Source organism: Erinaceus europaeus, chromosome 6 (assembly GCF_950295315.1).
Source record: "Erinaceus europaeus chromosome 6, mEriEur2.1, whole genome shotgun sequence".
Classification (NCBI taxonomy): Eukaryota; Metazoa; Chordata; class Mammalia; order Eulipotyphla; family Erinaceidae; genus Erinaceus; species Erinaceus europaeus.
The window spans coordinates 28,661,567-28,688,472 of record NC_080167.1 but is presented as its reverse complement, the minus strand read 5'-3'; the positions used below and the strand labels follow the sequence as shown (position 1 = coordinate 28,688,472).

The 26,906-nt window shown below is 41.1% G+C and overlaps 1 protein-coding gene across 2 annotated transcripts in view; it reads left to right on the top strand.

Annotated features, from left to right (window-relative positions):
• The window catches only part of SLC35F3 (solute carrier family 35 member F3), a 481,439-nt gene that overhangs the window by 319,474 nt on the left and 135,059 nt on the right, over positions 1 to 26,906 (top strand). The window contains exon 1 of one of the 2 annotated variants that reach the window (XM_016188059.2): positions 14,671 to 15,026. The exons of the other annotated variant lie outside the window; for it this stretch is intronic. Coding sequence (XP_016043545.1) covers positions 14,951 to 15,026 — 76 coding nt within the window. The 5' untranslated portion in view covers positions 14,671 to 14,950. Of the gene's footprint in view, positions 1 to 14,670; positions 15,027 to 26,906 lie in introns of those variants that run through there. 2 annotated transcript variants of the gene reach the window in all.

Here is a 26,906-nt window from a genome sequence, read left to right as displayed (position 1 = left end):
AGAGAAAGAAAAAGAGAAAGGAGACGCACACACACACACAGAGAGAGAGAGAGAGAGAAGGGTCCACTCTGGGTCATACTTCTTCCACAAGATGCCAGAATTCAGAAAGGAAAAGAAGAAAGGGGAAAAAAATCAATGATAGGAAAGAGGTTTTTGGATTAGCTAGGAGGAGAGGAAAAGGAACATGGAGGAAAGAGAGAAAGAGAAGAGCAAGTTTCTCTCACAAGGGATAGCACACCCAATTACCCATCAATGGAAATATTAGCAACAGTTAATTTTGGTCAACCTGGAGAGGAGGGAAGAGACACATACATATAATAATAATAAATAAATAAATAAATTAGAATAAAAAACCCTAATGGTCAGTCTGCAGCTTAGACTGCTCCTGATTGGCTGAACACAGCCTGGTCGATTTCCTAAGTAAAGCAAAGACAAACAATTACAAGAAGTAACTGTTAAACAAACTCCAGAGGTAAATAGCTAGTCTTTCTTAGGCAGGGCTGAGGCCCTGATTGGTCAGGTATTCAGTGACTCAGATAGAGCTCCAGCCCTCTTTAAAAAGAAAAATGGTCTTTCCTTGGGGAAGACACCCCTGCTGAGCTAGGAAAATTGATAAAGAAATTAATTAACTTGGCAGGAAGCCTGCCAGCAGCAACCTACCAGCTGACAGGGACTGGTTTTGGGATTTGGGGGGGCGGGTGAATGCAGAAATAGCCAAGCCAAAATCCTTGTTTCCTTTGTCCTTTATGGCCCCTGTTTGCCAGGCCAAGAGTGGACTCTAAGACTCTTCTTTGGTGTCACCCTGTCTGCCCCCGTTCTTCCTTCACCACTGGCCCCAAAATCCTATCCTCTCCCAAGATTCCCAGGTTGAAAGCAACTTCCTTGCAGAGCTCACACCAGGTGTTGTCTCCAAGCTGTCATCTTCATAATTCTTAATTTCTTTATTATCTCTTCAATGATACATGTATTGTTCAGAAGCATATTGTTTAGTCTCCAGTCTTTGGACAACATTCTTTTCCATTTTGGGGTGAGTTTTGGTTTCATGCCTTCATGGTCTGAGAGGACACTATGATTTTAATATTTACATATCTATTTAGACTTTTTGTGACCCAGCATATTGCCATTCCTTGTGAATATTCCATGTGTATTTGAGAAGAATATGTATTCATTACTTTTGGAATGAAAAATTCTGTACACATCTATTAGGTCTATTTCTTCTGTGGTTTCATGTAAGATTGTTATATCTCTATTGATTTTTTTGTCCATATGTTCTGTCCCTTGCTGTGAGTGGCGTGTTAAAATCTCCTACTATTACTGTGTTGCTGTCAGTGTCTCCCTTAAGTTCAGTATTTTTTTTTATAAATTTTGGTACTCCTATGTTTGGGGCATATATATTTATGATGAATATACCTTTTTGTTGGATTAATCCTTTAAACATTATGTAGTGTCCCTCTCTGTCTCTGATTACTTTCTTTACCTGAAAGTATATTTTATCAGAGAGTAATAGCTGTCCCTGCCCTTTTTTGTGACTTATTATCATGGAACATCTTGCTCCAGCCTCTTATATTCAGTTTCAGTTTGCCTTTTATTTGAATGTGTGTTTCCTCAGACATATAATGGATAGATTCTATTATTTAATCCATTTTGTTACTTTGAATCTTTTGACAGGTGAATTTAGGTCATTCACATTTAAGGTTATTTGATATATGTGGTTTACTTATGTCTAGTGTGATTTTTATTTTGAGTTTACTTTATAGTGTTGAATATTTGCCCATTTGTTTCTATCTGTTCTTTTGTTTGGATGAGATTTTGTCGTGAGTTCCTTGCAGATTTTTCTTGTGCTTTCTGTAAATCTCTGTTCCTTGTTTTGTTTTGTGGTCACCATAAGTGCCATAACTAAGATTGTATATCGATAAAAGTCTTTTTGAAGTTGATCTTGATTAACAAATATCTAAAGCTGCTTTGTCCTTTAATTTTGTTGTTGTTCTTTCCTATTTTTATTGTGTCCTATTTCTAGTACTGCTGCTCACTTAGAACATGTATTCTTTTGCTTCCTCCTTTCTTGTAGGACTCCATTCAGTATTTGTTGTAAGATGAGGATAATTGTGGCAATCCCTTTAGTTTCTGAACATTTTAGAAAATCTTTATTTCTCCCTCATATTTGAATGATAATTTTTGCAGGATACAAAATTCATGATTGGAATTCCCTCTCTTTTATTACTTTGAATATGTTATTCCACTCTCTCCTTTCTTTTAGGTTTGTGAAGAGAAATTTGATGAGAGCCTGGTAGCTGTACCTTCGTAAGCAACTTTTTTCTTTTCCCTAGCACCTGAAATTTTTTCCATGTCATTGAGTTCTGATAGGTTTATAATAATGTGCCATGGTGTTGGTCATTTTGAATTTATAAACCTGGGTGACCTATCTGCCTCTTGGATAAGTTTGTTCTTAGAATTGCCTAGGTGAGGGATATTCTCAGTTAAAATTTCTCTGATAATTATCTCTAGTCATTTGACCCAGTCTTCCTGTCACTCTCACATTTGATCTTTCAGTGGCACCTGCAATTTCACAGAAAGTCTCTTCATTCTTTCTAAAAATTTTCTCTCCCTCATATTTCAGTTGAAAGAGTGAACTAATTGTATCTTCTGGATTGGAAATTCTTTCTTCTGGATGTGTAAGTCTACTCCCTAAGCCTTCTACCTGAGCTTGAACTGCACTAAAGATGTCTCTCACTCCCAGCAATTCTATTTAAATTTTTTTCTTTCATGCTTCCTACCTGCTTAGTGAACTCTACTTGAAGTTCGTCTTTCAAGCTTTGTAGTTCCCTAGAAAATTCTGTTTTGAGTTCCTCTTTTTTTTGTTTTAATCCCACAGTAAAATGCTCTTTCAGTTTCAGTTATTGCTTAGATTCTTGGAGAGTTCTCATAATGAGCTTCTTTTTTTAATCTAACTTACTTGTAAAATTAAAAACAGAAAATATTGACAAAATCATAAGATAAGAGAGGTAAAATTCTACACATTTCCTACCACCAGAGTTCCATATCCCATCCCTTCCACTGTTAGCTTTCCTATTCTGCTTTATATCTTAACTCTTTTTCAACCACCAGGTTCCAGATACTATCATGATGCCAACCTGATTTCCCTTGGCAGATGACCACACCAATGTGTCTTGGAGCCCCACCTCCCCAGGTCCCTCCCCCACTAGAGAAAGAAAGAGACAGGCTGGGAGTATAGATCAACCTGCCAACACCCATGTTCAGCAGGGAAGCAATTACAGAAGCCAGACCTTCTGCCTTCTGTACCCCATAATGACCCTGGGTCCATACTTCTGTACTGCATAATGACCCTAGGTCCATACTTTTGTACCCCATAATGACCCTGGGTCCATACCCTGGGTCCATACTTCCTTCTGTACCCCATAATGACCCTGGGTCCATACTTCCTAAAGAATAGGAAAGTTATTAGGGGAGGGGATGGGATACGGAGTTCTGGGGGTGGGAATTGTGTGGAAATGTACACCTCTTATCCTATTGTATTGTCAATATTTCCATTTTATAAATAAAAATTATATAATAAATAAAGCAACAAAAACTTTTTAAAATCACCTAAAAACTCACCAATTTACTACTGACTTTTTAATTGGAGTTACAGTCAATAGTAAATACAGTGGTTGGTACATGTGTAAAATTTCTCAGTTTTCTGCAAAACATTCTAATCCCACCTAGGCCCTGCTCCACGACTGGACACCAGGACCTAAAAAACCTCTCCCAGTTATTTGCTTTGATGCAGTGCACAAAACCCAGTCCAAGATCTGCTTTAAGTTTCCCCTTCTGTTCTTATTTCTCAGCTTCTGTCTATGAATGAGATCACCCCATATTCATCCTTCTCTTTCTAGCTTATCTCACTTAACATGATTCCTTCAAGCTCAGCTGAGTGTGAAGTGAAGAAGGTAATTTCATCATTTTTAATAGCTGAGTAGTATTCCATTGTGTAGACATAACACAACTTTCTCAACCACTTATCTATTGTTGGACACCTAGGTTGCTTGTAGGTTTTGACTATTATAAATTGTACTGCTATTAACATAGATATACATAAATCTTTTTGAAAGAATATATTTGGCTCCTTAGGATATTTCCCTAGAAGAGGAATTCCAGGGTCATAGGGTAGGTATATTTCTAGCCTTCTGAGAGTTCTCCAGACTACTTTCTATAGAGGTGGGACCAATTTACATTCCCACCAGTAGTACAAGAGGATTCCTTTGCCCCCATACCCTCTCCAGCATTTGTTGCTGCTATCTTTTCTGATGTATGACATTCTCACATGAATGAATTAGTATCTCATTGTTGTCTTTATTTGCATTTCTCTAACAGTCAATTATTTGAGCATGTTTTCAGATGTCTGTTGGCCTTTTATGTCTCTTCTTTGGTGAATAATATTTTAATTTTTTCTAAGTATTTTTTCTTTATTGGGGGATTAATTGTATACAGTCAACAGTAAAATGTAGTAGTGTGTACATGTGTCACATTTCTCAATTTTCTACATAATAATCTAACTTCACCCATCCAGGTCCTCCTCTGACATCATGTTCCAGGACCTGAACCCCACCCCCACCCCAGAGTCTTTTATTTTAGTATAATACTCCAACTCCAGTCCAAGTTCTGCTTAGTCTTTTCCCTTTTGGTCTTGTTTTTCAACTTCTGCCTAAGAGTGAGCTCATCCCATATGCATCCTTTTTTTTCTGACTTATCTCACTTAACATGATTCCTTCAAGCTCCACCCAAGATGGTGTGAAGAAGGTTAAATCACCATTTTTAATACCCGAGTAGTATTCCATTGTGTATATATACCACAACTTACTCAGCCACTCACCTGTTGTTGGACACTTGGGTTGCTTCCAGGTTTTGCCTATTACAAACTGTGCTGCTATGAACATAGATACACACAAATCTTTTTGGATGGATGTTTTTAACACCTTAGACTATATCTCCAGGAGAGGAATTGCAAGGCCATCAGGAAGGTCCATTTCTAGCCTTCTGAGAGTTCTCTAGACTGCTCTCCATAGGGGTTGGACTAATTGACATTCCTGCTAGCAGTGCAAGAGGGTTCCTTTGTCCCCACAACCTCTCCAGCATTTGTTGCTGCTACCTTTTCTGATGTATAACATTCTCACAGGAGTGATGTGGTATCCCATTGTTGTCTTGATTTGCATTTCTCTGATAATGAATTACTTGAAGCATTTTTTCATATGTCTAATGGCCTTTTGGATTTCTACTGTAGTGAATATTTTGTTTATATCCTCTCCTAATTTTTGGATGGGGTCATTTGTTTGTTTTGTTGTTGTTGTTGGTGAGTGTGATGAGATCTTTATATATTTTGGTTTTAGCCTCTTATTTAATGTATAGCATGTAAAGATCTTCCTGCATATGTAAGGGATCTCTTTGTTTAGGTTGTGGTTTCTTTTGCTGTGCAGAAGCTTTTTAATTTGTGTAGTCCCATTGGTTTATTTTTGTTTTCATTTTCCTTGCAATTGGATTCATATCATTGAAGATGCCTATAAAATTGAAATGGAAAAGAGTTCTGCCAACATTTTTCTAAGTATTTGATAGTTTCTTAGTATCTAACTAAGTCCCTAGTCCACTTGCATTTACCTTTGTGTGTAGTGAAATGTAGTGGTTCCATTTTATTCTTCAGCATGCTTCAACCCAGTTTTTCCAACACCATTTGTTGAAGAGACTCTTCTTTTTCCACTTAATAGTTTCGTCACCCTTGTTAAATATTAGATGCCCATAGGTGTGAGGGCTTATTTCTGTGCTCTCAATTCTATTCCACTGTTCAGTGTGTCTATTTTTGTCCCCATACCAGGCAGTTTTTATTACAATGGTCCTGTAATGTAGTTTGAGCTCTGGGAGTGTGATGCCTTCAGTTCTGTTCTTTTTTTCTCAAGATTGTTTTGGCAATTCTAAGTATTTTCTGGTTCCAGATAAGTTTGTAGCTTTTGTAAAGAAATTAGGTGAGACCTTTATAGGGATTGCATTTAATCTGTGTATGACCTAGGCATAAACTTTAATTTGGCATAGTTAACTCTTCCAGTCTAAGAATATCTTTCCACTTTTCTTGTATCTTAATATATTGCCTCAAATTAGTGACTCACAGTTTTCAGTATACAAGTCTCTCACCTCTTTTGTTAGGTTCATTCCTATATCCTTTACTGTTTTGATGCTATAGTGAGTGGGATTGATTTCTGGACTTCTTCTGATTTAGTGTAAAGAAACACCACTAATTTTTGTATATAAATTTTGTAACCTGAAACCTTATTATATTGCCCAATAATTTCTTTATTAATTTTATTAGTGACTTTATATTGATTTATACAATTACATGTCAACAGGGGTATAAATCCATACCTTTCCCACCACCAGAGTTCTGATTCCCCATTCCCTTTATTTTAAGCTACAGCAGTGTTCCTAAGGTTGAATATATGGGTTCACTATTATTTCTACAACTATATGTCTATATTTGTATATAATTGCCTCTTTTTTTTTAAGGTCCTGTCTTTTCTTCCTTTGAAGGCTACATATAACCCTATTACAACATCCAAATATCCCTCTTTTTCCTCTTCTCTTTCTGGGCCTGGTGGAATTGGAATTCAGAGCCCTCTTATCCTCGTCCTCCTATCACTTCTCTCCTACTGGGAGTATGGATAAAAATTATTTTGGGGGTATAGAAAGTAGGAGTTCTGGATTCTGCAATTATTTCTCTTCTGGACATTTGCAGGTAGATCTATAACCCAAGCCTGTTTCTATCTTTCCCTAGTGGAGATGTGAAGTTCCAGGACCTATTGGTGAGGTCGTCTGCCCAGAGAAGTCAGGATGGAATTATGATAGCATCTGCAACTTGGTAGCTGGAAGATGGTAAAATATAAATCTGGACAAAATGGTTAATATATAGGAACCAAAAAGTAGGAACAGAGTAGATGAGATTAGGGATATTAAGGTAGAAGGAAGGTAGGAAGTTCATCTTAGGCATGTTTCTAGGTGCCCACAACTATGGTAGTGTTTCTTGAGTTTGATAGCTAGCCTGAAGTTGGATAAAAGTATTGTCTGAGAAAATGGTGTCAAAGTAGAGAAAAGAGCTATAAAATTGGATTAGGGCAGAGTAACTCCTATTCTTGAAAAAAAATTTATGCAGAAATTAACTATTTACCCCCATCTGCTCAACTCAGGGACTATATATATTTAACACAGGGCTCATGTAACCTCTAAGTCCCTACTGGTCTGAGCTTGCAGCTCATGGTCACAGCTGGGATCATTGCAGGCTGCATTCATTTCAGAACCAGTCTTCCTCAAGCAGCAGGGCAGGATATCCCAGCCCCCCTTTGGAGACTAAGACAGTCCCTATACCATCACATGGTGAGGGCAAGGTTTGCAACAGGGCTTGTAATGACATTCCCGATGGATGTAACCTGTGGTGGTAGAGAGAAGGATCCATTAGAGGTCTGGGCCCATCATATTTGTGTGAGAATCCAAGGATTCCCTGACTAGGGCCTCAGATGATGAGCTACTATGATAGTGATCCAGTCTCTTTCCCTTATCCAACTTTTATAGTTTTCTCTTTATCTGACCTTTGACTTTCTCTCAGTTGTTTAAGCATTGAGTGTCATTTGTTGAACCCAGCTGGAATTAGGTTTTTGATATTTGTCTTCTTTGTTGCCTGATAATTTCCAGGCACTTCCTGCTGGATTCTTCAGGTTTTTCTATGTATACTATCATATAATCTGCAAAACAATGACCATTTGACTTCTTTTCTTCCAATTTGTATCTCATTAAGACCTTGGTCTTGTCTGACTACTATGGCAAGAACTTCCAATGCTATGTTGAATAGTATTGGTGAAAGTGGCAGCCCTATCTAAAAGCTATGATTTCAAGTGGGTACAGGCAAGTATGTTCAGGAGTGAGTGAGAGGCTTTCGAGACTTTTAAAAGCCCTGCTCAGTGGCAATGGGCACCATCTTGGTCCTTACAAAACTGAGCACATGGTGGGAGGAAGGAAAGAAGGCAGTTTGGGGGGCCTTAAACTGTGACCCAGGGGCATCAAGATACTGAACTGCCCCCCCCCCACACACACACACACAAGGATCATTGGGATTTATGGCAAAAACCTGACTGTGAACCAATCCTGTGTGAGTTTACACAGGCACTGGCACCTGGCTAAGGAAATAAATTCTGCTTTTTATTTGAACACTAAGAAGAAAGAAGTTCTCCAGTGCTGTTACCTCCAGGCTAGGGCAATGATGGGGAGCCACTGTATTGACATCAAAATCACTAGCCCAGCCTGATGGCAAAGGATAAAATATTCCCTTCCCCACCAAGATATACAACCAGGGAAGTCCAACATCTTAGAAATAGTGCCTCCTGGGAGTTGGGCGGTAGCGCAGTGGGTTAAGCGCAAATGCAAAGTGCAAGAACCCAGCTTAATCATCCTGATTCAAGGCCCTGGCTCCCCACCTGCAGGGGAGTCACTTCACAAGTGGTGAAGCAGGTCTGCAGGTGTCTATCTTTCTCTCCCCCTCTCTGTCTTCCCCTCTTCTCTCCATTTCTCTCTGTCCTATCCAACAATGACAACATCATCAGCAACAATAATAACTACAATAATAAAACAAGGGCAAAAAAAGGGAATAAATAAATATTTTAAATTTTTTTTAAAAATCATGCCTCCTGCTAATATAACAACAAAAGCCACTAAATGTGGAAATTAAGAAATGCACAGAAACAATAGAAACTTCAAATAATCAGACACAGATATGGAAAAAATGACAGAGAAACAGTTTAGAAAACTCACTATGAAATCAGTTTAAGAAACTATACTTAACAGGGCCAGATGGTAGCACACCAGGTTAAGCATACATAGTACAAAGCAAAGATCCCAGTTTAAGCCCCAGCTCCCTACCTGCAGTAGGGTCATTTCACAAGTCATAAAGCAGGTCTGCAAGTGTCTTTTTCTCCCCTTATCTATCTTCCTCTCACCTCTCAATTTCTTTCCATCCTATGCAATAAAAAGTGAAAAAAATGGCTTCTTGGAGCAGTGGATTGTAGTGCAGACTCTGAGCCCCCCAAATAACACAGGAGGCAGAAAGATAGGAAGGAAGGAAGGAAGGAAGGAAGGAAGGAAGGAAGGAAGGAAGGAAGGAAGGAAGGAAGGAAGAGAGAGAGACAAAGAAAGAAAGAGAGAGAAAGATAGAACATTAAACTTAACATATTCAAGAACTCACAGATTCAAGAACTCACAGATTCTTTTACCAAAGAATTAAAAATGTAGAGAGAAAAAAAAAAAAAAACTCCAAACAGAGCTGAAGGGCATAAAAGACACTTTGTATGATCTGAAGAGAAACCAGAATATATGAAGGACTTTGAGTGCAGTTTAGGCTGAGGTAAAAGGCCTAAATTTCCTAAAACTGGGAACCAGACAAGGATGTCCACTATTATTTAACATAGTCCTTGAGGTCTTCACCACTGTAATCAGACAAGAAAGAGATATCAAAAGTATACAGATTGGAAAGGAAGAAATCAAATTATCAGTATTTGCTGATGGCAACACAATTTCATTTTTTAATTTTTTAAAATTTTGATCTACAAGACTTTAAGGTAGTATAATTGTAATAAGAATGTAATTCTGTCTACGGCCATACCATCCTGAACAAGCCTGATTTCAGAAGAATGTGATTCCATACAATTCCAAATATATGTAGAGAACCCCCAAAGACTACTGGAAATAATAAATTATTAAAACACAAAATAAAAAGATGTACTGTAGATACAAAATAAACAGTGGTACTGTAGATACTCACCTATCAGTATAGAGGAGAGAATATGCCAGTGTCCACCATGGATAGCAGAAGGATGAGCCAGTCCAGGAAGATTAGAGCAGGCAACTAGGGCAACACAAATTAGAGAACAGAATCTAAATATTCTCCCAGAGCTGGGGACACTAGATTTGTAAGAGTGGAGAATAGGCATGGAGGCTGCTGAGGGCAGGGCATTGAGTATATAACTCATTCATACATTTTGTAAGTTCTGCATTGAAATCTCTTTTTGTAATGGTTTGTTTTTTATTAGTGATGAATTTTGATTTACAAGATTTTAAGTGAGTATAATTATAGTAAGGATGTAATTCCATACAGTTCCCAGCAGCAGAGTTCTGTGTCCCATCCCCTCTATTGGAAACTTCCCCATTGTTTATCCCTCTCTGGGTGTAAAAAGGCTCTTTCTAGTCCCTCCTCCCCCCTCCCTGCTCTAGTTAATGGACTCACCTCATGCTTGGATTTTAATACTAAGAATACAAAAACCACACCTACTATTTAGGAGTCTAGAATACCATGCTGCTAAGCATTACCAATGAGCAGCTCATCTACCTCCTCAACTATATCTATGAAAAGAGAAAAGCAAGTGAATGAGACACAACAAATGCCATCTCATGTCCAAGGTGGAAATGTTTGACTTTGAGCAAACCCAGTTCCAAACAATTTTAGATGACAGGAACAACCTATTAGTGAAAATGATCTAAAAAAGAAATTTTCCCAGCATCCCTTTCAGATTAATTACTGTTATACTGATACTAAAATACTAAATTTAAGGTAGGTAGGTGTGCAATGACAGCCTTCAGTTGCTACCTATTGCTAATATTTGCCAAATAGCAATGTGCATCAGAGGTCAAATAACCCATATTCCCACCTGGACATTAGTTTTGTTTCCATTGATATCATGTCTCTGTTGAAATCTGCTTTTTTTTTTTGCAATATGAGCTTTAGCTTTCTATATGAGGAGTGTGTTTGTGTGTGTGTGTGTGTGTGTGTGTGTGTGTGAGAGAGAGAGAGAGAGAGAGAGAGAGAGAGATTGATTTCTAAGTATCCCTGAACTAGGTCATTAAGTCGAACCCCCAGCATAGTTTTTAAGTTGTTGAAATTATCACAATATTGGTGCATGTTTATACACCAGTACACAGTGAACTTCTTAGAATAATTCTTTAAAGAATACATCTCAAGTACACCACTCCAAAAAAAAAAAAAAAACTGGATTTTTAAAAATCTTTTTATGAGTCTATGGGATGTTTTGTTTGGTTTTGTGACAGAGGTGGGTAAAAGTTTTTGGTTCAAACACAGGGTGATAGAGTATACAAGACTGCTTTGAGAAAAACAGTACTCAGTACTTACAAGTTTAGGAAGGGAAGGAAGGTGAGGTGACTATTGGTACCTCCTCTTTGAAAAACACAGTGGATGGACCTGAGGAAGTAATGACGTCTCAGGTATCAAAAAGTCCTGATATCTCCTGCAGAAAGAGGGAAAAAAATGATTTTTTGATTAAAAGCTAGTGACAGGAGTACTTAATAGTGTTTCCTTAATATCCATAACATTGCAATTTATAGAAAGTAGATATTTAAAAACACATATTTTTGGGAGTCGGTCGGTAGCGCAGCAGGTTAAGTGCACATGGGTGAAGTGCAAAGACCAGCATAAAGATCCCGGTTGGAGACCCTGGCTCTCCAACTGCAGGGGAGTCGTTTCACAGGCATAGAAGCAGGTCTTTCTCTCCCTCTCTGTCTTCTCCTCTCTCCATTTCTCTCTGTCCTATCTAACAATGATATCAATAACAACAACAGAAATAACTACAACAATAAAAAGGACAACAAAAAGGAAAATAAATATTTAAAAATTTTTTAAAAGAAAGAAATAAAATTAAAAAGAAAAAAACATATTTTTGAGCACATTGTTGTGAACTGGGCAGCTGAATGATTTATAGACAGGCTGATTTGAGGTGCTGGAAGAGACTGACAGACACAACTCAGCTCCTCCATGAGGTGAGCTACCAGTGATATATATCCACCCTATATTAAGTTAAGGAAATGGGTTATGGATTATTTTGATATGCATAGTCCATGCTATGTATATGCATGTTATGTCTATGGGAATATCATAAGGAATATTTGCATTTTACAGTTGTAAGAGGATTGTACAGCAGTTGTTAAGTTTAGGCTTTTTATTTGTTCAGACTGGTTTAAATCCCTCTCAACCAATTACTCATTCTAGGCCTGGAATATTTATTTGAAAAATCTCTCTTAGTTTCAGCTTACTTATCTGTATAAGCAGGTAACAGTGAAAAAATAACACAGTACTTGACACATATTAAGTATAAAAAATTAGTACAGTAGTGCTATAATTTGGTTCCCATGCATATATTAAATGATAATTGACCTTGAAAATACAATATATAGGAATGTTACATAATAAAAGCCCTACTCAATATATAAGAGTCCCTTGGCTTAAGTTTTTTTTAACTACCTTACAAAGAAGGAATGGCTTAGTGACTAGTATCATCTCTACTGATCTTGAAATTAAGTGTGAAGCTTATGTGTGGAGTCTACCCGCTAGAGGGCGCTGCAGAGAATCTTTCTTTGGTTACAGGGATTGAGAAGCAACCCTAGAAACCCCTATGGTCTTGGAGATTCATCATGTTCATCAGGGATGTTTATCATGGCTTTTCTTTTTTTTTCAAATATTTATTGATTCCCTTTTGTTGCCCTTGTTGTTTTACTGTTGTAGTTATTATTATTGTTGTTGTCATCATTGTTGGATAGGACAGAGAGAAATGGAGAAAGGAGGGGAAGAAAGAGAGGGAGAGAGAGAAAGATAGACACCTACAGACCTGCTTCACCACCTGTGAAGCTACGCCCTTGCAGGTGGGGAGCGGGGCCTCGAACCAGGATCCTCCAGCCCGTCCTTGCGCTTTGCGCCACGTGCACTTAACCCACTGTGCTACCGCCCGACTCCCATCATGGCTTTTCAAGAAGCCAAATAAGAACCTAACAGTAGCAATATCTAGGAACCACATTTGCCAGAGACCTGGATGTGTGCAGGTTGATATCACCAAAAAAATGCTATATAGGTGCCGAGCTAGGAATAATAATTATATATATACATATATATGTATGTGTATATGTGTATATATATATATATATATATATATATATATATATATATATATTACTCTCTGCCTATATCAGAGAGAATTGAAGGTTCTGGAGCTCTGAGTAAGGATTTACCAATTGTAGAGCTCACTTGGAATTTCTGCTAAGCCTTCAGCTCCCCCATGGAGAGTGGATAATGCTGATGGCTGGACATGTGCAAATGGGGTGCCCATGAGTTTCATTGAGTATTGGGGATGCATAAATCCTATAAATCCTATCTTCATGGACAAGGGCAGCAGCTCTTTATTGGTTTTTTTTTATTTATTCCCTTTTGTTGCCCTTGTTGTTTTATTGTTGTAGTTATTATTGTTGTTGTCGTTGTTGGATAGGACAGAGAGAAATGGAGAGAGGAGGGGAAGACAGAGAGGAGGAGAGAAAGATAGACACCTGCAGACCTGCTTCACTGCCTGTGAAGCGACTCCCCTGCAGGTGGGGATCCGGGGTTCGAACCGGGATCCTCATGCCGGTCCTTGTGCTTTGCACCACCTGCACTTAGCCCGCTGCGCTACAGCCCGACTCCCGCTCTTTGTTTATGCACTTGTGTGGGATAAATGTTCCTGTGGCTCAGTGATTTTAAAGGGATTCCCCCACTGGTGATACAATAGGCATGTCATCACTTTTTGAGAAATATCATTGGCCAGTAGCTACTGGTCAGATCTGAGTGGGAGCCATGGACCAGTGCCTGGAGAAACAAGCATCAGACTCGTGGCAGGAACCTGGGAGCTGGACAGAAATGAAGCTTTCCCACTTTCCTGGAAGTTGTCCACTGTAGACTGGGGTACTGGGGCAGCAGCAGAAATCCCAAGCTTTTGTTCTCTTGTGCTTGTTCGCATCTGGGTGACTTCATGCTCAAGGAAGGAAGGAGGGAACGAAGGAAGGGAGGGAGGGAGGGAGATTGGAATAAAGGAAAAAGAAAAGAAAGAGAAAAAAGGGAAATAAAAGGATAAGAGAAAGAGAAATTGTCCACCAGAAATGAAACAAAATATTTTATTGTAGATGCTGAAAGTTGATAAAATATTGAGATAAGCACTGAGAAGCTTTGTATTCCTGTAACTTTACATATTTTTATCCTTTGTGTTTAATATCTATTTTATTTATTGATTGATTTTATTAATGACTTAATACTAATTTACAAAATTATAACAGGAATATAATGCTGGACCGTTCCCACCACATTCTGTATCCCCATTCCCTCCATTGGAAACTACGGTAGTTGTCCCAAGGTTGTAGATATGGGTTGAGTATTATTTCTGTAACTGTCTGTCTATATCTATATATGTTTGCCCTCTCCCCCCCCCCCACCGCCCCATGGTCCTGCCTTCTCTTCCTAAGTCACACCTATACCTAATACTACTTCTGGATGTCTCTATAAAACAACAATTCAATCCAATCCAAAACCAAACACCTCACTTTTAAAACTTGGGAAACACGGAGGCTAAGTTTACAGGGTCTTTCCCCCCTCTAACCTGCTGGTCTCATTCAAGGGCTGATGGAGAGCTGGTGACTTGTTTAGTCGCCCTGCCCAGCAGCCAGAACCTGGGCTCTGAGGGAAGGACCCCACTGGGGTAGGGCGTCCTGAGCAGGGGCGGGGCAGGTGAGCCGCCCGCCAGCCAGCCTGCCAGCGGGGGTGGAGTGGGGAGTGCACTTGTACGTGACGTTGGAGTTTGCAGCAACCTCCAAGCAGGAGACTGTGCGCGCGTGTGTGGAGTAGCTGCGTGGCCGGGAAGATGTGCGCCGAGGGGTGGCCGCCGCAGTGAGCTGCGCGGGGCCAGGGGGACCGCAGGCCGCCCAAGAGTCCAGCCCCAAACCCCGAGTGGCTTAGGAGCCTCCATAGAGGAGGCCGGCTGGCAGGATACCCCGGAGACGCTCTCCAACCGGCCCCAGGATGTAGGCGATCAGTGTCAGCGGCGCTCCTGCAGACGGACAGCTCATCATGAAGAAGCACTCGGCCAGGGTGGCCCCGCTCAGCGCCTGCAACAGTCCGGTCCTAACCCTCACCAAAGTGGAAGGTAACAGATTGGGAGGGGGGCGACAGTGAACCTGGCTCAGGGTCCCTGCACCCCAGCGTGGGCTGACACCTTACCCAGACTGCATAGCCACAGGGCTGTAGGACCATGGGGGCAGCTGTGCGTGCTCCCTGGGAAGCTTTTCCTGCACTGCAGTGCCAGGCTGCCTGTGGGGGTAGCAGCCAGGCAGCTCCCTAGCTGCTCTGGCTGTGGCAGGGTGTGAGGAGCGCCCAGCATACTGACCCAGCTACAGTGAGTGCAGAAGAGGCTGCCTCCTTCCTGTGCGCACATCTGGCTCTCCTTACCTGTCCTGAGACACTTGCCAGCTGCTCAGGAGAGGTTGCCCAGACACTAAGCAATGCTCCCCACTGACCAGTGCGCCCCTTCACCCACTCACTTGAGTTCTCTGGGTTTGTAGTAGCCCCCATCCTCAGTCATCCAGGTGGGTGTTGCTGAGCTGTGGAAGCAGAGGCCTGCAGCAGGCTGAGGTGTCTCCTGCTGTTCTGAAACATTCTCCAGCACACCAGGGAAGTGCCTGAAAAGTCATCACCATCCTGTAAACATATTTCCCCCAGTTGGGGATGGAAGCAATGAAGAAGACCCACCAGTGTCTCTGGAAAACTGTGTCTTAGTACACACAGCTGTAATCCTGCTAGAGTAAAAGGTGCCTCACTTTCTAATGTGGGGGTGGCAAGGGGAGAAACCTGTCTCTATCCTGTCTCTATCCGTAAATCCTCCCAGAAGGCAGAGGTGGAATGATTAAGTCTCCCCAGAGCTTCCTGAGTTGGCCAGGTAAAGGCTAGACAGGGACAAGCAGCCAGCAGGGAGAGGAAAGCAGACTCCAGGTGTTCTGGAGAGCTCAGTACAGTGAGGTGAGTGACCACAGGCTAGAAGATCTGCCTTCTCCCTGCAGATGAACTCAGACCTCCATACAGTGGGTTTTAAGAACCCTGGTTGAGTTCTTGTTTGTTGTAAGGAGCTGAAGAAACAGCAGGAGCAAGATAGTTCAGGGCACTTGTCTGTTCAGTACTCAGCCCATTCAGAGGCCTGCCAGTAACCATTCTGGTCTATTACTATTACCATAAATACTGTAGCCCAGAACAGGGGAACAGTTTGAGTCCCAAACCTGCAGCTAGGAGGTTGTGAAACTGGAATAGAAGTCTGAACTGTTTGATCCCAAACCCATGCTCTTCAGAGTATCAGTTTGTATTATCTGACCATATCTTACCTGTTTGTCATCATTTCCCATATTTTTTTTTCATTGTGATTATTTTTCTCTGTAGCTCTATACTCCTATCCTAATTGTAGGAAAGACTAGGTAGCACATAGTGCATTTCCCAGCCCCAGGGACTTAGTGCAGAGGTCTATGTTAACTGAAGAAGCCAGGAGTTGGATGTTTTCTTTTAGGGAGGCTGAAGTATCTGCTCACACATGGGATCTTTGGGTTGGGCGTTGGTGTGCAGCAACCCCACCATTGAAGAAATGCAGGGTCTGCTCCCCAGTGGCAGGTATCTTCTTAGGGGGTCCCCAGCCCTCCTGGGACAGTACAGGATAGGAAAAGGATTGTGCTGGATGTGGATGGTGAGGCCACCTAGGCTGTGTCCTGTGACCTCATTTGTGGTATCTCTGATACAGGTGTTCTCCTCTAATCAGACCTAGGGTTTGCCTTCAGGAAATAAAAATGGGGATACCCTCCCCCTAATTCTATTAGGGCTGTGATCAAGTGACCTTTGATCTCCTAATCATACTGACAGCCTTAGCAAGCTGTGGGTTTGGTGACTTAACCAACATTTGCATGTAAGACCAAGGGTAACTGTCTTAAACTGAAAATTTGGACCTTTTGGAAATCAAGACTATGTAGAAGGATTCCCATACAGTTTGACTTGTATGAGTCATAAATGCTGAGTCGTGGTTCCCTTAGCTGAAAACAGAAGTAAGCCCCTACTGCAGCAGCAGACTTCTGGAGACGCAACAAGGAAGGAAGAGGGTGAAATATCTAGCCCAGGTCTGGTACACAGTAGATGCTTAATAAATGGCAGTATTCCAGCAACTGTCTTTCACAATCAGTAAACCTGGCTTTTCTTAGACTCCATGTGAGGGTATAATAACTAGAAACATCTGCAGAATTCAAATGATACTAGAGAACCTCAAGGTTCCTTTTGCTAAAATATTGAGACCTGACTTTGGCTTGACTGAGCTTACACAGAGCCCTTTCTGTCTGATTTTTTACCTTGATATTTTTCTTTAATTTGACTTTGGGTCTGTTTCTTTTGGGTCTGTTTTCATTGTGTATGCTTATTTTAGAAGTACTGAAGCATTTTGTTTTGCCTTAGATGCACAGGAAACAGTGGTCCCCACACTGGGAGTGACTATTTCCATGTGGATAGCAAACAGGCTACAGTAAAATAACACAGCCAGAAAAAAGAATATTTATTTATTATATTGTATAGTGTCTTTGGAGAAAAAGAAAGTATCAGAATGAACTACATATAAAACCAAAGTAAAAAATTCAATGACTTCATTTAATCAAGAAAAAGTTTCTCCAATTTCACCTGTGTCCTTTATTTACCAAGGCCCTGGAGATGCTCTAATGAACAGTCCTAACTCCATTCTCTTAAGGATGTTTCAGTCTCTTCCTCTTATAAGAAAGGAGATATATCAATAAATTGTCTAACACCAGGTAGTGAGTGATGGTTTAGAGCTAAGAGCAAAGTGTTGAAGGATTGATAACTGAATCAACTGAGGAAGCCTTCCTGAGGAGGGGAGGAAAGGAAGGGAAGGCCAATCTAGAGGAGGAAAAGGTGGGGACCTTGCAACTGAAATTAGTCTGGCCAGGAACAAGGGATAGGGGAAGCTACTTTATGAAATGAATGAATACAGGTTCAGACAGAAAAGCATTGGGACAGTACAACTGGGCCATGGATAGGAGTTGAGACTTGAAAAGTGGTTTTCAACCACATTGATAATATATTTCATATCTGACAGCCTGTCTTATTTTAAAATCCTTCTTGATTTCTCATCAGACATAGACACTGAATATTAATCAGTAACACTCTCTAGTAGAGCAGTATTTAATAGAATCATCTGTTTTCATAACCAGCTAATTTGTGCTCAATAAAATTACATTCAATAGGAATTAGCAGTTGAACAATCCAGTAAGTGCCCCCAAGAGCCCAACAACATGAATAATTATGGAAAGAGTGAGGGAAGGCTTTGGACTTACATAACACAAGTTAAGACCCACCTCACATGCTGAATCTAAGTAACTTTGGTTTATGATTAAAGCTCTCTGGAAATCAGTTTTCTTGAATGTTAATAAGGAGACTGCATGTTTTTATTTTAGTTTATTGGCACCAGGCTTATTGTAAAGGTTTATTTTAAATTTCTTTAATATTTATTTATTTATTCCCTTTTGTTGCCCTTGTTGTTTTTTATTGCTGTAGTCATTATTATTATTGATGTCATCATTGTTGTTGGATAGGACAGAAAGAAATGGAGAGAGGAGGGGGAGAAAAAGACACCTGCCTGACTGTTTCACCACTTGTGAAGTGACTCCCCTGCAGGTGGGGAGCCGGGGTCTCGAACCGGGATCCTTACATCTATCCTTGTGCTTTACGCCACATGTGCTTAACCTGCTGCGCTACCACCCAACTCCTGTAAAGGTTTATTTTAAAGCTAATGTGATGAACTCATTCCTCCTTACAGCCACTATTTTCTTTCTTTCTTCTTTTCTTTTAACAAGAAGTTGAGAAGAAAAGGGGAGGTCAAAAGGGAAGGTGAGAGGGAGGGAGAGGGAGAGAGAGAGGGGGAGGGAGAGAGAGAGGGAGAGGGAGAGGGAGAGGGAGAAGGAGAGGGAGAGACTGACTTGCAACTCATGAAGATCAAGACTGGAGGGTTGAACCAGGCTCTTCATGCATTGTAACAGGTGTGTCACTGCCGGATCCCTGACATATTACTCTTCATGTGAATAATTTCTGCTCATATGCCAGCCATGCTGTAAGTGCTTTGGGGAGATTGCTACATCTTTTCTATTTTCTCAAAGGAAGGAAAAGTATTGTTATACCAATTCTAAGAGAGTCTGAGGTCCAGGAAAATCATTCATGCAAGTTCATGCAGTTAGAAAACAAGGGTGCCAGGTGCCATGCTTGTACCACCCTGTTCTAAAGCGTTGCCAAACTTTTATACGACTGCATTTTGTTTGACAAACAGGGAGGATTACATCCACCCCTACTATTTTATAACCATTCAGTAGATATTTACACCCTAAACTTCCTGGGCCACCCCTTGAGGCTACCAAGACCACTGCTGATGGTGATAAAATTCTCACTGCCTCTCAGCAGCCCCAATATAGACCTGCCTCCTTTGCTCCTATTAATGAGATTAGACTATCACCCTGGGTTACTCAGTTATGCCAACCCTGTTGGCCCAACCAGAGAAGAATCTGGAAATATACTTCCAAAGCTTTCTACATCAAAACATCTTTCCCATGCTGATTTTTTTCACAGGCCTATGACCTCAGTGACAGGTATTCATTCATGTAGTAAGCAAACATGATGTATTTTTTGGTTTTTTAAATTTTTATATTACAGAATTACATGTCAACAGGGGTTTGAATCCATATCATTCCCACCACCAGAGTTCTGAATCTTCACTCTCCCCACTGCAATCCACTACAGTTTCCCTAAAGTTGTAGACATGGGCCAACCATCTTCTCTACAACTATCTGTCTGCTTTTATACATAGTTGCCCCTTCTTTTGCTTACTCAATCCACTCATAACATCATAGCTACCTCCATATGTTCTTCTCCTTTTCCTCCTCTCTCTCTCTCTGGTTGCTGATGGAGCTGGAGTGCAGAGTCCTCTTATCTTCATCCTATCACTTCTCCCCCACTGGGAGTATGGATCAAGGTTATTGGAGCAGAAGGTAGGAGTTCTGGCTTCTGTAGCTGCTTCTCCACTGAGCATGGGTGTTGACAGGTTGATCCATACCCCCAGCCTATTTCTACCTTTCCCTAGTGGACCAGAGCTCTGGAGACGCAAGGGTCCATGACACATTGGTGAGATCATCTGCCCAGAGAATTCAGGGTGGAGTCATGGTAGCATCTGCAGCCTGATGTCTGGTGGGTGGCATGACCTAAGTTGAGACAAGATGGTTAATGAACAGGAACCAAAAAGTAAGATCAGAGCAGATGAGATTAGGGATTTTAGGGTAGAAGAAAGCTAAGAGAACCATTTTAGGTGTGTTCCTGGGGGCATTCAACTACAGTAGTTTTGCTTGAGTTTGGTAGCTAGTTTGGTCTGAGAGAATGGTGTCAGAGTAGAGAGAAGGGCTAGAATGTTGGATTAAGGCAGGAAGTAGCTCCCATTCATATGTATATGTACATAATTCTGTCACTAGAATTAACTACTTACATCCATCCACCTGCTCCAGGGCCCATATGTAAATGCATATTTATATTTAGTACCAGAGCCTCTGTAACCTCTAAGTCCCTATTAGTCTGAGCTTATAGCTCATGGTCGCATCTGAGGAACATTGCAGGCTGCACTCATTTCAGGGCAGAATACCCCCCAGCCTCCCTTTGGAGACTGGGGCTATCCCTACCATCATTGCTTTATGGTAGAGCCAAGGTCCTGGGAGGGCCCATAATATGCTGTTCCTTATGGAAATGACCATTGGTAGTGGAGAGAGGGACACTTTAGAGGTCAAGGCCCATCGTATGTGCATGGGAATCTAAGGATTCCCTAACTAGGGCCTCAGATGATCGGGTGGTGTGATATTGACCAAACAAGCCATTATTAAGTGGGCCAGTCTCCTGCCTTTATTCAACTTTTGTAGTTCTTTCTTTATATGATTATCTTAGATTTTCTCTCAGTTATTTTGGCATTGAGCCCAGCCAGAGTTAGATTTTGGGGATCTGTCTTCTTTGGGCCTTTCTCTAGGTTGTCCTGCTAATTTGGTCTAAATCCAATTAGTTACAGAATTTGTGATGCCTTCTTTAGGCACTTTAGCCATTATTAAGCACTTTGAGTTATATGATTGCCCCTTGTTTATGGGTACACCTATATCTAGTACTCTAAACCCTAGTTTAATCTGGTATCTGTTACTTTGTTAAATGATGTGCCATCTAACTTGGATGTAGGTAGTCCCATGCATCACCTATATTTGCATAAGGAATGAACCAGACATTACTGGAGATGCTGAGAGGAGTGAAATATAACCCTTCGTCCAATATAACTTCCAAACAGTGAGAAATGTTCCCAAGACACACAAGTAACAACTATATGTTGAAATATAATTCATAAATTTCATGAAAGCAGGGAGATGATCGATGAGAGTCAACAGGCAAGCACAAAACCCTGGTGGTCACTCACACCTGGGAGACAGGAAAGGCAGAAGAGAAGTCCCAGTGTCTGGGCCAGGCACAAAAAATCAGGGGGAAAAGCCTAAAAGAGGGAATGTGCTATCGTATCAAATACATCCAAAGCAGGTGGATCTGTAGAAACCATTTTACGTGGCTTCTAGCTCTAAGCCAGATTGCAAAGGGTGGGTGAGGGAGGGAGGAGAGGTAGTTGCAAGATACTTGGTGTGGCTGTCTGGTAGTAGGAGGTGAGAGCAGTTCTGCTGTCTTCGGAAGGAAGGAAGGAAGGAAGGAAGGAAGGAAGGAAGGAAGGAAGGAAGGAAGGAAGGAGAGAGACTTCTGTCAACTGGAAGGAGGCAGCTCATTCCAGGACATGTCTTATGTCTTCAAGAGAAAGAAGATTTGGTAGCTGGGCAGTATAGATCTGGTAGAGCACACATATCACCATGTACAACACCCCTGGTTCAAGCCCCCAGTCTCCACTTGCAGCAGGGGAAACTTCACAAGTGGTGCTGCAGTTGTTTTGTTTTCTCTCTTACTCTCCATCACCCTTTCCCTCTCTCAATTTTTCTCTGTCTCCATCCAAAATAAATAAATTCAATTAAAAATTTATTTATTTATTTATTTATTTATTTTAAAGAGAACTGAAGTAGTAGTAGCCTTTGAGAGGTAGAGGGCCAGGGTATGAGAGCACAAGAGGGAAAAAAAGGAAGAGAGTAGCCTGGAGAAGGAAAAAGAAAATGTTAATGCAGAGACACAGGTGCTGAGGAATGGGGAGGGGAGCCAAGGACCTGAGCTGATGGCTTTCATAACGTAGGAAGTAGAATGGAATTGCTGCGGAATGTGATGGATGGGGATTGAAGGCTTGCAGAGGTGGCAGAGGATTCAGAATAGCTTATTGGGAGAGCTGTGAAGAGCTGTAATTCTTAAAAGCCTTTTTGGCGAGTGATGCATGTTCGCTGGTTAAGACACCGTGTAACTTGGGTATTGATGCAGGGAAGAGCACTGTGCAAGGGTCAGGCCACTCAGGTTTCATTTCCTGATAATTAAAATATCAGACATTTCATCTCACCTCTTGGAGCCCTTCTGGCTTCTCTTTTTTTGAAAAGAAAGGATTAGAACAGATCTTCCATCTGTTGTTCAGCAGAGACATCCTTTGAGTCAATTAAGTAGCTTATTCATTAGCAGAGAGTAGATCATCTGATTCAAAGCCTTCAAAATGGTCAGAGTGGAACTCTAGAGGGAATGGCATCCAAGACAAATGATTGTGGCCTCTGTCTGTGTGTCCAGGCAAAAGGACACACTTCCTCCTGGCTATGGCATTGAGCATTTGAGCACGGGAAGTGGACAACTGGCTATATGTATATAACTTGCTCTCTGAATCTTCAGCAGCAGAAAACTACTAGACTTGACACAGTACCCACAGATGATGGACCTGTTCAAAAGGGGATATAGCAGCCCTCAGAGTTCTAGGCTTAGCCTAGGGAAGGCCCAGGGGTTTTCATAGAAAAGGCTCACTGGCCGAAGTTAGCTCAGCTGTGTCACCCTCAGTTGATGCAGAAACTTTACTCTTGGGCAGGAGATAAAAATTTAGAGAGGTATATTTCACCCTACTAACACTCCCCCAAGCAAGTCGAGTTCTGCCATATAAATTTAACAGCTGAAGACTGGGAGTACAGTTTCAAAACCAGTGCACAGTTCAAAATAACCTGTGTGATAACTGTGCCATCGGTTAAAATGTTGCCTTGTGGGTTGGGAGTGGGCAGTGGTGTACCCAACACATCATGTATTACCATGCTTAAGGATTCAGCTTTAAGCCCCCAGTCTCCACCTTCAGGGGGAAAACTTTACAAGTGATGCAGTGCTACAAGTCCTCTCTCTCTCTCTCTCTCTCTCTCTCTTTCTCTTTTTCTCTCTCCCTCCCTCCCTCTCTCTCCCTCTCCCTTCCCCTCTCACTCTCCCCCTCCCTCTTTCCCACTTTCCTCTCAGTTTCAAAAACATAAAAAGAAAAAAGATAGTCACCAAGAATAGGGGATTGATTCATTATTCAGGCACCAAGCCCCAACAGTTGCCCTGGTGGGAAAGAAAGAAAGAAAGAAAGAAAGAAAGAAAGAAAGAAAGAAAGAAAGAAAGAAAGAAAGGAAGGAAGAAAGAAAGAAAGAAAAAAAGAAGGAAAGAAAGAAAGAAAGAAAGAAAGAAAGGAGGAAGGAAGGAAGGAAGGAAGGAAGGAGGAAGGAAGGAAGGAAGGAAGAAAGAAAAAGAAAGAAAGAAAGAAAGAAAGAAAGAAAGAAAGAAAGAAAGAAAAGAAGGAAAGAAAGAAAGAGTATTGTTCTGTGAAGGTGTTTTCACCATATTATTTCCTTCCCACAGATTCCTTTGGAGGGACCTCTTCTGTGTATGTTTAACCCTGTAAGTTTCAACAGCCTAGACTCTCCAGTCCACAGGCAAACTGAAGAACTCTTTCAACAAGAAAGAACAGAACAGGGCCATGTATCTGTTGGTCTGTGTTGCTGGGCAGGCTGGTGGCAACACCAATAGCCCACTGTCTGAAGCTGCTGAGTGCCCACTGTGTGCAGAGCTGCCCCAAGCTGGAATGTGCAGACGAGAAGATTTCAGGAGGCTACACACACAGGCCGTGACTAGCAGGGCAGGGCAGTTGGATTAAAACTGATCCCCTCAAGCTCAAATATTTTCAGATCAGGTACTGAAACAGGGTTTTTGCTCCCTTCCCAGGGCAAACATTCACTCTTCCTCCCCTTAGGGCCTAAATGGAATTGTTTAGGGCTTACCCATATTGAGTAGTGTTATCATAATTTATGTTTTCCTGTATCTTAGTTCTAGATGATTTTTTTTAATCCAGCAGTTATCCCCGGGCTCATTGCCTGTTTTATGCCACAGTTCCTAATGACCATTTTTTAATTGATCTAATAATGATCAACAAGACCATAAGATAAGAGGGGTTCAATACCACATAATTCCCCCCACCAGAGTGCCATATCACAACCCCTCCATTGGAAGTTAGCCAATCTTTATTTATTTATTTATTTATTTTAAATTCCAGAGCACTGCTCAGCTCTGCTTGATGGTAGTACAGGGGACTGAACCCAGAACTTTAAAGTCTCAGGAATGAGAGTCTCTTTGCATAACAATTTTGCTACCTGCCCATGCCCCAGCTATTTTATTCTTTATTCCTCTGGGAGTATGGACCCAGGTTCATTATGGGGTACAGAAGGTGGAAGGTCTGACTTCTGTAATTGCTTCTCTGCTGGACATGGTGTTGGCAGGTTGATCCATACTCCCAGCCTATTTCTGTCTTTCCCTAGTGGGGCAGGGCTATGGAGAGGTGGGGTTCCAGGACACATTGGTGAGATCATCTACCCAGGGAAGTCAAGGCAGTATCTGCAACTTGGTGGCTGAAAAGCGCCAACATATAAAGTAGAACAAATTGTCTAATAATCCAATCAGAGTGCTTAATACCATGACCCTGTTCAGCTTTGAAAGGACAGAATTAGGACATATTTCTTGTGGTTGTGTTTTGGGCATACTTCATTTTTGTGAGACATATATTTGGAACTACATCTCAGCTACTCACTGATTTGTGACCTTTGGATAACTAGGGCTCTGAAAGTTACTCTTCACCCCATAAAACAAGAATAATCATATTGACTGCCAACATTTAAACAGGGAAAAGTGATTTATTAAATCTCCTTGTGGGGAGTCAGGCGGTTACACAGAGGGTTAAGTGCAGGTGGCGCAAAGTGCAAGGACCAGCATAAGGATCCCGGTTCAAGCCGCCGGTTCCCCACCTGGAGGGGAGTTGCTTCACAAGCGGTGAAGCAGGTCTACAGGTGTCTATATTTCTCTCCCTCTCTGTCTTCCCCTCTTCTCTCGATTTCTCTCTGTCCTATCCAACAACAATGACACATATGGATGAGCCCCATTGACTTTATGCTTCACAAAGTAAGTCAAATGAAAAATGCTACATACTTATATGCAGTAACCAAGTAGGTGAAAGATAGAAAGCAGATCTGTGATTGCCTGAAGTTGATACAGGAATGGGGAATAATGACAATGAATACAATAATTCACTTAGAGGTGATAAAATGTTCGAAGACTGCATAGTATTAAAGCTTCACAATTCTATTATTTTATTTTAAAAAATCATGACTTATATTCCTAAAATAAAAGAATTTGTGTAAGAGGTCAATGCCTTGGGGCTGGGCATCAGAGAACTCTGTTGAGCACACACATTACCATCCACAAGGACTCAGATTCAAGCCCCCAGTCATCACCTGCAGGGAGGGAGCTTCATACACAGTGAAGCAGTGCTACCTGTGTCTCTTTTTTTGTCACTGTCTCTATCTCCTTTTCCCCCTTTCAATTTCTCTCTATCCTATCAAATACAAAAAGGAATAAAATACCACAGGCACTGAGCCCTAGTAATAACAGTGATGGCAATATATATCTCCATGCCTCTAAAAAGCTATCAAAAATCTGGACAGATATGGTTGAGATGCCACTGAGAATTGTTTCCTCATGTTCTCTGTGCAATGATATATCCTTTGCTTTGGGAGATTGAACTGAGCTGATCAGAAGGTCATCTCTGGCCCTGGCTCTAGGTCCGTTGCTCCTAAAACATGAAGTTTGCGTTATGTACAAACATATAGAACTTCTTTAAAATTGCTTTTTTTCAAGAAATGTAAAACATGAAATAGTTATGTTCTCTTGTAATTTGGATGAGACCATGAGAAGTTTAAACTGAGTGCAAATTTTTTTTCATTTTTTTCTTAAACTTTCATTGTAGAAATGGCTTTCACTATGCAAACAAACAAACAAACAAAATCACCCAATTCATGATTTCTCAGGGGAAGATAATAGAGAACTCATAAGATAAGAAATAAGCCTGGCTTCCAGAATGAGTTGGCACTAAAGTAAATTTACAACTGACCTAGTATCACCTAGAGTTATATTCTGCTAAGCAGACATTGCTCTTACATTTGGGGGGGATTTCTTTTTTTTTTAATTTTTTATTTTAAAAAAGGAAACATTGAAAAAAGCATAGGATAAGAGGGGTACAAATTCGCACAATTCCCACCACCAGAACTCTGTATCCCAACCCTCCCCTGATAGCTTTCCTATTCTTTAACCCTCTGGGAGTATGGACCCAAGGTCATTGTGAGATGCAGAAGGTAGAAGGTCTGGCTTCTGTAATTGCTTGCGCATTGAACATGGGTGTTGACAGGTTGATCCATACTCCCAGTCTGTCTCTCTCTTTTCCTAGTGGGGAAGGGCTCTGGGGAAGCAGAGCTCCATGACACATTGGTGAGGTTGTCTGTCCAGGGAAGTCTGATCAGCAACATGCTAGCATCTGGAACCTGGTGGTTGACAAGAGAGTTAACATAAAGCCAAACAAATTGTTGACCAATCATGGACTTAAGGATGAAGAGTTGGGGGGGGGGGGTCGTCCATTTTGTAGATAGCTAGTAGGCATATTTTAGTTAAATTCCAAAGGGCCTGTGGCTAT